This window comes from Hemitrygon akajei, chromosome 29 (genome assembly GCF_048418815.1).
Source record: "Hemitrygon akajei chromosome 29, sHemAka1.3, whole genome shotgun sequence".
NCBI lineage: Eukaryota > Metazoa > Chordata > Chondrichthyes > Myliobatiformes > Dasyatidae > Hemitrygon > Hemitrygon akajei.
This window is the reverse complement of record NC_133152.1, coordinates 21719717-21732531: the sequence shown is the minus strand read 5'-3', so window position 1 is coordinate 21732531 and position 12815 is coordinate 21719717. Positions and strand designations below refer to the sequence as shown.

The 12815-nt window shown below is 41.4% G+C and overlaps 1 protein-coding gene across 2 annotated transcripts in view; it reads left to right on the top strand.

The window, feature by feature from the left end:
• atp13a2 (ATPase cation transporting 13A2) overlaps window positions 1–12815 on the top strand; it is a 119524-nt gene that overhangs the window by 94621 nt on the left and 12088 nt on the right. For both annotated transcript variants that reach the window (XM_073031816.1, XM_073031817.1), the window contains exons 19-26: window positions 1580–1700; window positions 3014–3138; window positions 4085–4245; window positions 5307–5417; window positions 5860–5939; window positions 6225–6377; window positions 6641–6737; window positions 8641–8864. In XM_073031816.1, the coding sequence (XP_072887917.1) occupies window positions 1580–1700; window positions 3014–3138; window positions 4085–4245; window positions 5307–5417; window positions 5860–5939; window positions 6225–6377; window positions 6641–6737; window positions 8641–8864 (1072 nt within the window). The remainder of the gene's footprint in view (window positions 1–1579; window positions 1701–3013; window positions 3139–4084; window positions 4246–5306; window positions 5418–5859; window positions 5940–6224; window positions 6378–6640; window positions 6738–8640; window positions 8865–12815) is intronic.

Here is a 12815-nt window from a genome sequence, read left to right as displayed (position 1 = left end):
GAGTTCGATTCGCCGAAGCCTCATTGGGGAATGGACGCTCACTTGTGGCCTCCCCTGTAGCTAAGCCGTTCTTTCATGGTGAGGTCGCCAATCCCAGGCAAGGAAAAGACGCCCACGAACCCCACCACCGGCTGTCGCTCTTAAACGCTGTCGCAGGATTTCCAGCGTGTCTTCTGGTGCGTCTGGGGGGCCGTCTTTACAACCCCTCTTTTATCTGAACTCACGGGGTCTCAGATGTCAATCAGGTTGGGATGATGCAATCTCTCTCCATCTCTCCACCCACGTTGCCCTGAGGGTATACACGTAGTACAGTTCCCAATTCACAAAGGTGTCTCCAGGAGACAATGACCACAGTCGCCAGCTTTGCCTCGCCGTGAAACGTGGGACACCGCACGTATCTCTCTCTTCTCTTGGGTCATTGACCCCCCCTTCACTAGGGCTCTGGCGATTCTCACAAAGGAGGGGGCTGGGATCATAACATAAGTAAAAAAGAAAAGCTTAACACAAAGGACACAGACTGAACCAGTTATAGTTCTGCACAATATATACAAATGTTTGTCGAGTTTACCAAGTGATGGATCGATATATCTCACTGGTCTGAAGTTACTTCGCACAATATTAAAAGAACCACAAATGGCAATATCGATAATGATTCCCAAACTTCTACTGACCTTCATTAGAACAGAGCAGGCAGAGAGTAGGGTGGAGAAAAGAGATGGCAAGTAATAGAGAGCTTGTGATCACAGTTTAGCCTGTGTTTTGTCAAAGTGATTAATTGGTCTTTATTTGGTCTTCAATGTGGAAGACATGTAGCAGAATCCATATGCCTGGCCAAAAGAAATATAAGTATATCCTCACTTGGAAAGAATGTTTGGACACTGTGTGGGTGGTTTGGAATAACAGATGTTAAATCTTGTGCTCTTACATAGATAAGAAATAATAAGGCTGGTGAAAGTTAAACAGGAAATTGTCATATCAGAAATTAGTGAGGGTGAGAACATTGTACAGGTGGTGGAAATGGCAAAGTATAGTCTGTTAAATGTGGAGTCTATTTAAGGTTAAGCCACTAGTATCTCTGTAATGGCTGTGTGTGATCTGGAGTGAATGAGATCCGAAGGGAAAGAGTTGAATCTGGTTGAGGGGACCTTCACATCCAGAAGAAACAATATGAAAATGGAGACACAAAAGACTGCAGATGCTGAAATCTGGAGCAAAGTAAAGGCACTGGAGGAGACAGCATCTCCAGAGGGAAATGGGCAGTCAACGTTTTGTATTGACATCCCAAATGTCAATTGTCCATTTCCCTCCATAGAATATGAAGATGACCTCGTGAGGTAAAGTGATCAGTGAGAAACTTCAACCATTACAAGGTGGGTTGGTGGGAAGAATTCCAGATAGCTTTGAAAGCTGGAGGTTTTTAATAAATACCAGTGAAATCAAAGGGATTAAGTCTAGGTAGGACTGCTCAATTAGAGTGAACAGTCAGTGTTTGATCATGTTTCAATTGAAATGAGAGGTGATATTTCTCCTGCTTTGACTATGTTTGCATCCAATACATAATGCCTGTTTTTCCTTCCAGTTCCTGCTGATTTCTCTGAAGTATTAAGAAACTATGCCAATGATGGGTATAGGGTTCTGGGACTTGCATTCAAAACACTAAGTCATGATATTACCTTTGAGGAAGTACACACGTTGGAGAGGTATGTAGCTGATACTATGAATGGTACTTTTTTGATTTTAATGCTGTTATATTTGTAATTCTAAGACCCAGTTCAACAAACTCTTCTCTTCTCACATCCACCTTTCTTTTATACGGAAATGCTCTGCATTCATTCATTAATTCTTTCACGGACCTCAACATTGGATGACCTTCCTCTCTTTGTTAATTGATTGTAAAATCCAAGCTCTGTTAATTGTATCTTTCTTGCTGGTCTCGTGTTATTTGCTCTCTGGCTTGTCCTGGTTTCTCAGTTTGTTAAATCTAGTAAGACGCAAGAGATGGTTAAATAATTTGTCTGCTCTGAAAGCAGAAAATGATGGATGCACCCAGCAGTCCAGGCAGCATCTGTGGAAGGGAGATTGCATTAAAGTTTCATCAATGGCCCTTTGTCATAACTGGGAAAAGGGGAGAAAAAAGTAAGCTAGTTTTAAGTTACAGAGAATGGTAGGAAGGAATAGATTGGACTAAGGGAATATCTCTGATAGAGTGTGCCCAGGGGTGCCAAGGTGGTAAACTAAATTAAATCATACAGTCACTAGCTCAGTGGTAATTTAAAATAGTTTGTTTTCTCTCCAAGTTATGATGAAGGACCTTTGATCTAAACAATTCCTTATTCCTTATTGATCTAAACAATTCCTTAAACACATGTTCCTTATTCCACGTGTCAGGATCAGAATCAGAGTCCGGTTTATTATCACCAGCATGTGTTGTGAAATTTGTTAACTTAACAGTAGCAGTTCAATTACAATACATAATATAGAAGATAGATAAGTAAATAAATAAATTACAGTATATGTATATTGAATGGATTAAAATTTGTGCAAAGACAAATAATGTATATTAAAAAAAAAGGTAGTGTTCATAGGCTCAATGTCCATTTAGGAATTGGATGGCAGAGGGGAAGAAGCTGTTTGTGAACCAGTGAGTGTGTGCCTTCAGACTTCTGTACCTCCTACCTGATGGTAACAATGAGAAAAGCCTCTGGGTGCTGGAGGTCCTTAATAATGGACGCTGCCTTTCTGAGACACCACTCCTTGAAGATGTCCTGGGTACTTTGTAGACTAGTACCCAAGATGAAGCCAGTTAAATTCACGACCCTCTGCAACTTCTTTTGGTCCTTTGCAGAACCCCCCCCCATACCAGACAGTGATGTGGCCTGTCAGAATGCTCTCCATGGTACATCATGGAGCAGTTAAATACATACAGTAAATGCAAGAGTGTCATGTTTGGGGAAGTCTGACTGCTGATTGAAAACATCCTTGCCAATGCAACTGTATGCTTTTGTACTGACAGGAATTCCGTGGAGAGTGAGATGACATTCCTGGGATTCCTGGTCATGAGGAACATTTTGAAACCAGAAACAAAGCCTGTCATTGACAACCTGATTAGAGCTAATTTTCGGACTGTAATGGTGACAGGTAAGAGGCATTGGCTGTGTAAGTGATGACAAAATTATGAAATGTCAACTGTGTGGCGGTGTTTCAGGATACTCTGACCCTTTTGGCTGAGCAGTATTACCTAGGTAGGTTTACATTGAATATAGACTGCCATCGTGTGGTGTTTGCTGGAAGTACTTTATGCTCATGATCTGAATCGGGATTTTGTTTGTATATAACATTCAGCCTTGTTTCCTGTGCATTCACTAATAATTTACTCTAATGCTTCTAAATGTGGTTCTGTTCCACAGGAGGCAGGAACCCCTTCTTAGATCATGAAATCCTGGCTTCCAATATTTTAGGTTTAATAACTTAAGCAAGCCATAACTCAGAGATGGAACAGCAACTTCATAGTCACCCAGAAATTAGAACATTATGGTGGCCCTTTTCTTGCAAAATCTTTACAGGTCTTTGTCTGAAAGAACATGAACATGGCCTTAAGTTTAGTCCCCTGTTCTGTACAGTCCCTGCTGCTCTAGTTTGATGATATGATTGGATACCAAAGAAATAAGTCATAGCATCTCTGGTTCTTGAATCCTTTGGTACTAAACTGTTCGTTCGACTTATTAATTCTTCTTCCTCCACAAAGCTCGCCAACATGATCAAGGTAGTTGTAGATGTAGAGTTCTCATTTATTTTGTAAAAATATTGATTTCAACGTGGATGGTAATATTTTTGTTTGACGAGAGGCCCAGACTGGAATTGTCAGCTGTTCACTAGTTCAGTCCTGCACCGAGGGACTTTTCACTATTCATTTACAAAGCTGCTCTAGTATCAACAAAATAGCATTACATGAGGCCACAGAATATTCTAGATTACAGCTCAATCGCTAATTTAGTAAATGCTTAAAAAATGCATTAGTTTTTTGGGCTCAAGAACTGAAAGCAGAGGGGAAAGAAACGGGCTAATCAAAGGATTTTTCTTCCAGGAGATAACATGCTGACAGCGCTGAATGTTGCCAGGAATTGTGGAATGGTGGGTTTGTTAGACAAAGTCATCTTTGCTAATGCCTTCCCACCCTCATTTGGTAAACCTGCTTGCGTGATGTTCCAGCCGTCAGACCAAGAACTGGACCTGACTGTGACTGAGGTAAGTAACTATGTTAGGATGAGAGAACAGATCTGTTTCTGGAGCATTCTGTTCGATTATTATCAAAATGTAGAGTACTTAACAACGTCGCACCATTGGTCTTTGAAGCAAGCTGCAAAATAAATCACCTGGTAATTGGTAAGAAGAGTTGTTGAAACAAGTTGTTCATTCTTTTAGAACGTAGAACAGCACAGTATAGGAACAGACCACCTTTTATTGCTGAATATTCAAGGTAGAGTGCTAAGGAAAAACGAAAAGGAAGACTAGCTGAATTCTAAGATGGTGTTAGCTATACTGTAGAAGGCAAAATCAAGGATAAAAGGTAAGATCTTTAGAGTTTCTGTGTACTTGATAAAAATCAAAAGCAACACACATAAAATGCTGGAGGAACTCAGCAGTCCAGGCAGCATCGATGGAAAAGAATAAACCATTGACATTTCAGGCCGATGTCCTTCCTCAGGACTGGGAAGATAGTGGGAAGAAGTCAGACTAAGAAGGTTGGGGTGGGGGAGCGGAGGAACAAGGTGGTAGGTGATAGGTGAAAGTGGGAGAGGGGGTAAAGTAAAGAGCTGGGAAGTTGATTGGGGACAGAGAGAGAGGGCTGGAGAAGGGGGAATCTGATAGGACAGGGTAGAAGACCATGGAGGAAAGGGAAGGTAAAAAAAAAAATCAGATAGGAGATACCAAGGTAAACAAGTAACATGGGGCGAGGAGAAGGAACAGATAGGGCGGTATGCTTGGAACTTAATGATAGAAATATAAGAGCTGAGATGTTTGAAGAGGTGCAGCAGTTCTGGTGAAAGTTTGCCAATCTGAAACAGCACCTCAGTTTCTCTGGCACAGATGCTTCCAGATCTGCCGAGTACTTTCAGCCTTTTCTGTTGGTGTTTCTGATTTCCAGTGTCTTTATTGCTTTCTAATACACACAAAATACATGCGAACAAGATCCTTTGGGAGTTGGTAAGGGTCTGGTGTGGAAAGGAATGGATGGGCTCTACTATGCATGTATCTGTGTTGTGCTTGTAGTTCAAATATACCCATGCATTGTTATATTTTAACAGCCGCAGCAAGAAATGGGGAACCACTCTTTGGAGCAGTCTTATTATCACTTTGCAATAAATGGAAAATCTTTTGCAGTGATTTATGATTATTTCCCAGATCTGCTACAAAAGGTAAGAGTTCAAGCCTGATCTTTGACTGCCTGTCAATTGCTTGTTTAGGTTGAAGAATTACATGCCTTACTGTGTCTCAAATCTGTAATTCTGCCAACTTGTAGATTGAGAGGTAGGTTAGGGGAAAATAGCTGTGTTGGCATGGTGGGTACAAAGCTTTGTAACAGAGGTTGGTATGACTTTAAATAGGATTGGATGAATAACACAAAACCTATGTAATATTAATGGAAACTTTTTGTTTTAAATAGAGCAGGTACAGCTCTGATTCATTATTAGAAAGTATGTGAAATAGCTATACTCTTTGAAAATGGACACAATCTCATATTGACAGTACTAAGTCTCCATACGTTTCAGACTAGTAGGAAAAGTACTAGTTCAGCTTTGAACAGCAGGTTAATTAGGGCATATCTTAATCCACTTCATATTTTAATTGCCTCTTCAGATCTTGCTTCGGGGCACAGTTTATGCTCGAATGGCTCCTAATCAAAAGACACAACTGGTGGAAAGCTTTCAGAAATTGGAGTAAGCTGACATTCTTATTACTTGTGAGCTAACACTAAACAGTGGCATTAATGGCTCTAGGATGTTGTGCTATTCATACTCTCTGGAAGTGTATTTGAATATATAATGTGTGATACACAAAGTATTGGCTTTATAGCAGTTATCTTGTTCAGGTTAAACTTTCTTGAACACTATTATTCAAGGTGGTTGCATTCACAATCAAGGCCCATTTCTTTGTTTTTTTTTAGTGTGCTGGATGGATGTAAAACTGCTGTACATTAATATTTAGTGTTCACCCTTCTTCAGGTACACTGTAGGAATGTGCGGAGATGGAGCTAATGACTGTGGGGCTTTGAAAGCTGCAGATGCAGGAATCTCTCTCTCTGAGACCGAGGCTTCGGTAGCATCTCCCTTCACCTCAAAGATAGATAACATTAAGTGTGTCCCGATGATAATTCGGTGAGTTCTTTGATGCTCATTGTGATGGAAGGTTTTTTGGGAATAGGAACTGTCACGAAGATTGCGAGATGTTGCCATAGACATAATTATTGCACTAGCGACTATAACTTAGTACTAAAGTTAATTGTACGACTTTCACTTTAGCTGTACTGTTGAGTAAAATAACTGCCTGCATTCTTTCTGTTTGGGTATTCTTCTGACTATTCATTTTGAAGGTCTTCTTTAAATTGTAGTTTAATACAGAAATATTCCATTCTTTATAGGGAAGGTCGAGCCTCTCTTATCACATCCTTTGGAGTTTTCAAATATATGGCCATGTACAGCATGATCCAGTTCGTCTCGGTGCTAATATTGTACACAGTAAGTTCATGCATTTAGTAAGGAGTGGTTCTATTAGACAGACGCAGCATGGATTCAGAAAGGGCAGGTCTTGTTTGACAATCTTACTGGAGTTCTTTGAGGACGTAATGAGTGTAGTGGATAGAGGGGAACAGGTGGATGTCATATACCTGGATTTCCAAAAGGCATTCGATGAGGTGCCACACAAGAGACTTGTAAATAAGATACAGATGCATGGAGTCAGAGGAAGTGTATTAGCATGGGTAGTGGATTGGTTAACCAATAGCAGACAGAGAGTTGGTATAAATGGGTGTTTCTTCGGTTGGCAGTCAGTGGTGAGTGGGGTGCCGCAGGGGTTGGTGCTGGGCCCACAGCTGTTTACCATTTACATTGATGATTTGGAAGAGGGGACTGAGTGTAGCGGGCAAAATTTGCCGATGACACTAAACTGAGTGGAAAAGCAAATTGTACAAAGGATGTGGAGAGTCTGCAGAGGGATATAGTTAGGTTAAGTGAGTGGGCCAAGGTCTGGCAGATGGAATACAATGTTGGTAAATGCGAGATCATCCACTTTGGAAGGAATAATAGAAGAGCAGATTATTATTTAAGTGGTGAAAGATTGCAGCATGCTGTTGTGCAGAGGGACTTGGGAGTGCTTGTTCATGAATCACAAAAAGTTGGTTTGCAGGTAGAACAGGTTATTAAGAAGGCAAACAGAACGTTGGCCTTCATTGCTAGAGGGATTGAATTCAAGAGCAGGGAGGTTACGCTGCAACTATACAGGGTACTGGTGAGGCCGCACCTGGAGTATTGTGTGCAGTTCTGGTCTCCATACTTGAGGAAGGATATACTGAGGCTGTGCAAAGGAGGTTCACTAGGTTGATTCCAGGGATGAAGGGGATTAACCTATGAGGAGACATTGATTCGCCAGGGACTATACTCTCTGGAGTTCAGAAGAATGAGAGGGGATCTTATAGAAACATACAAAATTTTGAAAGGGTTAGGTAAGCTGGAAGTAGGAAAGTTGTTTCCATAGGTAGGTGAGACTAGAGCTAGGGGACATTGCCTCAAGATTCAGGGGAGAAGATTTAGAATGGAGATGAGGAGAAACTGTTTTTCCCAGAGAGTGGTGAATCTGTGGAATTCTCTGCCCAGGGAAGCAGTTGAGGCTTCCTCACTAAATATATTTAAGAAGCAGTTAGATAGGTTTTTACATAGTAAGGGAATTAAGGGTTATGGGGAAAAGGCAGGTAGATGGAGCAGAGTTTATGGACAGATCAGCCATGATCTTATTGAATGACAGGGCAGGCTCGATGGGCCGGATGGCCTACTCCTGCTCCTGTTTCTTATGTTCTTATGCATTTTGTGGGTGCACATGGATGCAATCTTAGACCAAATAATTTTGTCTCGACTCTTTATGAGCATAATTTATTCAAGAAAGTGAAGAGAACAAAAGGACTGTGCAAAGACATTTGTGGGGAAAAAATAAAATCAGAGACAATTCCATGGTAGTGCAAGAAGTGATCCATAGTGTTCAGTTACTGAGTTAGGGTTCGAGTTGTGCAAGTCAGTTCCAGAATCTGATACTTGTAGGAAAGTAGCTCTTCCTGATGGTGCAGGACTTCAGATTTCTGAACCTTCTGCTCCATAGTAGCATCAGGAAGAGGACACAACCCATATGGTGAGCATCCCTGATGATGGATGTTCCCACTTTGAGGCAGTGCTTCTTGTGGATGCCGCTTGACTTGGTATTTCAAATGCTGATCGATGTAGTTCAGGGTAGGGCAGAGACCAGGTAGCTTAATTTTATTCTTTATTGATTATTTTTAAACTCCGTTTAATGTCTCCCAGCCTTCTCCTATCAACCTAATTAGAAGTTCATTAGTACAGATACCTCACTGTTCTAAAATGCTTTTTGATGCAGATCAACTCAAACTTGGGAGACTGGCAATATCTGTACTTTGACCTGGTTATTACTACAACTGTGGCCATACTCATGGGGCGAACGGGGCCTGCAAAAGAGCTTGTGGCTCAGCGACCTGTGGGGAGTCTTATCAACATTACAATCCTGGGCAGTCTGCTTCTACAAACCACACTGGTTATATTGATTCAGATCCTCACCTACACAGTCACTACTACTCAGAGCTGGTAAGCACGTCGCATCATCCCAAGTTGTACAATTACTGGATGAAAGAAAGTAATTGCTTTAAAACAATATATAGATTGAACCATAACCATCTGAATTCTTCAAGTTTTACGTCTGTATGTTGTCTTCCATAGCTATTCTTGGTATATTGGTAGGAAAATAATAAGATAAATTGGTAAATTTCAATTGGCAAATTGGTTTATTATCAAAGTACAGTGAAAAACATTGTTTTGCATGCCAAGCTCACAGATAATTACATCAGGGTGGTACAAGCAATGAGCAACAACAGAATTCAGACTTTTTACAGTTTTAGAAAGTGCAGGAGAGGCAGACTATATGGTGTAAGGCATTGACAAAGTAGATTCCACCTTATCGTTCAAGAGTCCATTCAGTAGTCTTTTCACAGTAGGTTAGAAGCTGGTTGGAGAAAGTTTGGACAGCTTTCCCCCATCTGCGTTTTCCACGTTGTTCTCAGCAGCTACCTCAACCCCGAGTAGAAACAAGTCATCCTCAATTGCGACACTGGTGATTATAAAACTACTAGAGGGTTTGCAAGATATTGGGAGAGAACTGGGACAGACTTTCCCATGACTTTCCCCAACTTAGCAGTTTGCTATCATTGACAGTTTTAACTTGTATATTAAGGATTCTGCATTTACTGTGATAGCAAGAAAATTGAAACCTTAACGAGCTTTTGGGTTTGAAGGAAGAAAACTGGGAAACAAAGGGGGAAAAGGATTTTCTTCTCCTAAGTTGATCTGTCTATCTGACCATTGAAATATGTACAGTGCCTTGGAAAAAGTATTCAGCCCTCAACCCTTTGTTCACACAAATGAGTATTACAACCAGGGATTTTCATCAATTTAACTGAAAATTTTTATTTCTGAATCACATGCTCCTTTTTATTCCCCACAGTGGAGTCCAAAAATCAGAGAAAATTGTAAAGCATGAGAAACTAAAAACTCAAATTGAAATATCAGCAGTTCCCTCTTTGCTCAGTACTTAGTTGAACCACGTCTCACAGCTAGTACAGCCAGTAGTCTTTCTGGATAATTCTCTATTAGCTTTGCACAATACAATGGAGAAAAATTTGCCCAATCGTCATTGCAAATTTGCTAAAGCTGCACCTGGTTAGTTGGGGAATGATGGTGGACGGTAATCTTGAGGCCTTGCCAGAGAAGTTCAAATGGGTTAAGGTCAGCACTCAAGGACATCAGTTTTCTTCTTTTGAAGCCACTTCATGGTTGCTCTGGCAGTGTGCTTTGGGTCGTTGTTCTGCTGAAAGACAAACTTCCTCCCCCAGTTTAAGTTTCCTGGCAGAGGCTAGCAGGTTATTCCTGATCTCTCTATATTTAGTAGCATTCATCTTCTCCATCATTGCTGACCAGACTTCCAGTCTCTGCTGCTGAAAAGCATCCCCAGAAGATTTACCCATGGGTACTGCTTTTAAAATATCCTTTCCAGTAAAGACTTTGCAAAGCATCACTTAGAAGATGCTGTAAAGATGTGGTAGAAAGAATCTCATCTTGTGGTTGGATGAGACCAAAATGCAACTTTTGGCCTCAACACTAAGCAGTATACGTCATGTAAATCTAATTCTGTGCATCAGCCAGGTAATACCATCCCTACTGTGAAGTATGATGGAGGTAGCGTCATGTATGGGCACTGTATAATGTTGTAAAATCTTTGTGAGGCTATTAAAAGTGAGATAGGAAAAGTTCAGAGCCAGCATGTTACTAGTGCGAGTGAAGTTGAAAGGCTGGCTGTGTGACTGTGTGGGGGGAGAGGGTGGCGGGGCAGTGATTATGAGAGACAGGAGTTATTTGCATTTGTAAAGGCCTGTTTGTGTGTGGGATACAATGTCTCACAAAAATGATAGCTTTTTTGAAGTGAGCAAGAGACCTAAGCAGAGCAGGGTGGTAGATGTGTACAGGGACAAGGTAGGCTGATCAGGAAAGCTAACTTGCATTGTATCTGACTGCTTAACTTGCCCCCTTTTCTTATATTAGCTTGGTGGCAGGAGGCAGTGGGTGGATGTAGAGGGTTGATGGTCTAATTGGAGGCCTGTGACCAGTGATGTGCTGTTGGGTCACCTGATATCATGTGTAATAGTTATTTGTATAAGAATATAGATGGCGTAATTAGTAAGTTAGAAGATGACACAAAAATTGGCACTATATGAACAGTGAAGAAGGCTAATTGATCAACCGGGAAAGTGGGAAAAGGATCAGCAGATGGAATTTAACTTGGACAAATACATACGCAGTGAATTGAAAAGTTCAAGGAATGGTATTGAGATGTTGGAGTATAGGTACATAGTTCACTGAAAGCAACAACATAGACATACGAAAACATGGCTTGCTTGACTTCACGGGCCATGGCACTAAGTGCAAGAGCTGGGAATTCATAATACAAACCAAAGGATAGACTTCACAGAGATAATTTATGTCATTCTGGTTACTACACGATAGTAAGCTCGGGAAGGTGCAGAAAATATTCACAAAGGTGTTTCCTGGCTTGAGGTCTTGAGTTTTAAGGACAGACTGGATAAGCTGGGCCTGTTGCCCCTGGAGTGAAGAATGCTGAGAGCTGACTTTATAGAAATTTATAAATTTGTGAGGTTCGACTGTCATCGTTATTTTCTTAGGGTACAGGAACTTAAAACTAGGTTTGAATGGAAACATTTTAAAGAGATCCGAGGGGCAACTTTTCCACACACGAAGTGGTGGGTACATGGAAAGCTGCCAGTGGAAGTGGTAGCAGGAGGTACAGTTGCAACATTTAAGAAAACGTTTGGACAAGTATAAGGAAAGGTTTAGATGGTTATGACCCAAGTGCACACAAATGGGACTGGGGTAGATCAGAGTCCTGGCCAAATGGCTTGTTTCTTATATCTATCTTGCATGTCGGTCAGCCTTCAGTACAAAGAGAAAAATCAAATGCAGCAGATTCAATAACATAGTTACTTTCAATGTTTAAGTTGTACTCCTGGAGGTAAAAGGACTTCACATAGCCAAAACTCGTGGCCATTTGTATTTCACCTTATCACAAGTTTTGTGCTCCTGGAGTGGTTACCATGTGTATCAAAATCTGTGGTCCATATCACAAACGAGAGAAATTGCAGATGCTGGAAATCAAGTTAATGCACATAAAATGCTGGAGGAAATCAGCAGGCCAGACAGCGTCTATGAGAAAGAGTAAATAGTCAACTTTTTGGGCCGAGACCCTTCGTCAGGACTGGAAATAATTCAGTGTAAGAAGGTGAGGGAGGGGAGGCAGAAGTACAGGGTAGGAGGTGATGGAGAAACTGGGGGAGGGGGGTGAAGCAAAGAACTGGGAAGACAATTGGTGAAAGAGATGAAAGGGCTGGAGAAGGGGGAATCTGATGGGAGAGGACAGAAGATCATGGAAGGAAGGGAAGTGGGAGCAGCACCATGGGGAAGTGAAGGGCAAATAAGGAGATAAGTGAGAAAGGGAAATGGGAATGGGGATTGGTGAAGTAGATAGGGATCAGTTACTGTAAGTTTAAGAAATGAATGTTCATGCCATCAAGTTGGAGGCTACCCAGATGGAATATAACGTGTTGCTCCTCCAACCTAAGTGTGGCCTCATTGTGGCAGTAGAGGAGGCCATGGACTGATATGTTGAAATGGGAAATAGAATAGAAATGAGCGGCCAGGAGATCCTGCTTTTTCTGGCGGAAAGAGCATAGGTGTTCAGCGAAGCAGTCTCCCAATCTACGTCGGGTCTCACTGATTTACAGGAGGCCACACCTGGAGCACCGGATACAGGAGATGACCCCAGCAGACTCACAGGTGAGGTGTCGCCTCACCTGGAAGGACTGTTTGTGGCCCTGAATGGTAGCGAGGGTCCATATTCTAATTTCCAGTGGTTAGGGTTGAATTAATAAAATTCAGATGTTAACCCTTTGTGGTTGTTTATTGGTGCAGAGA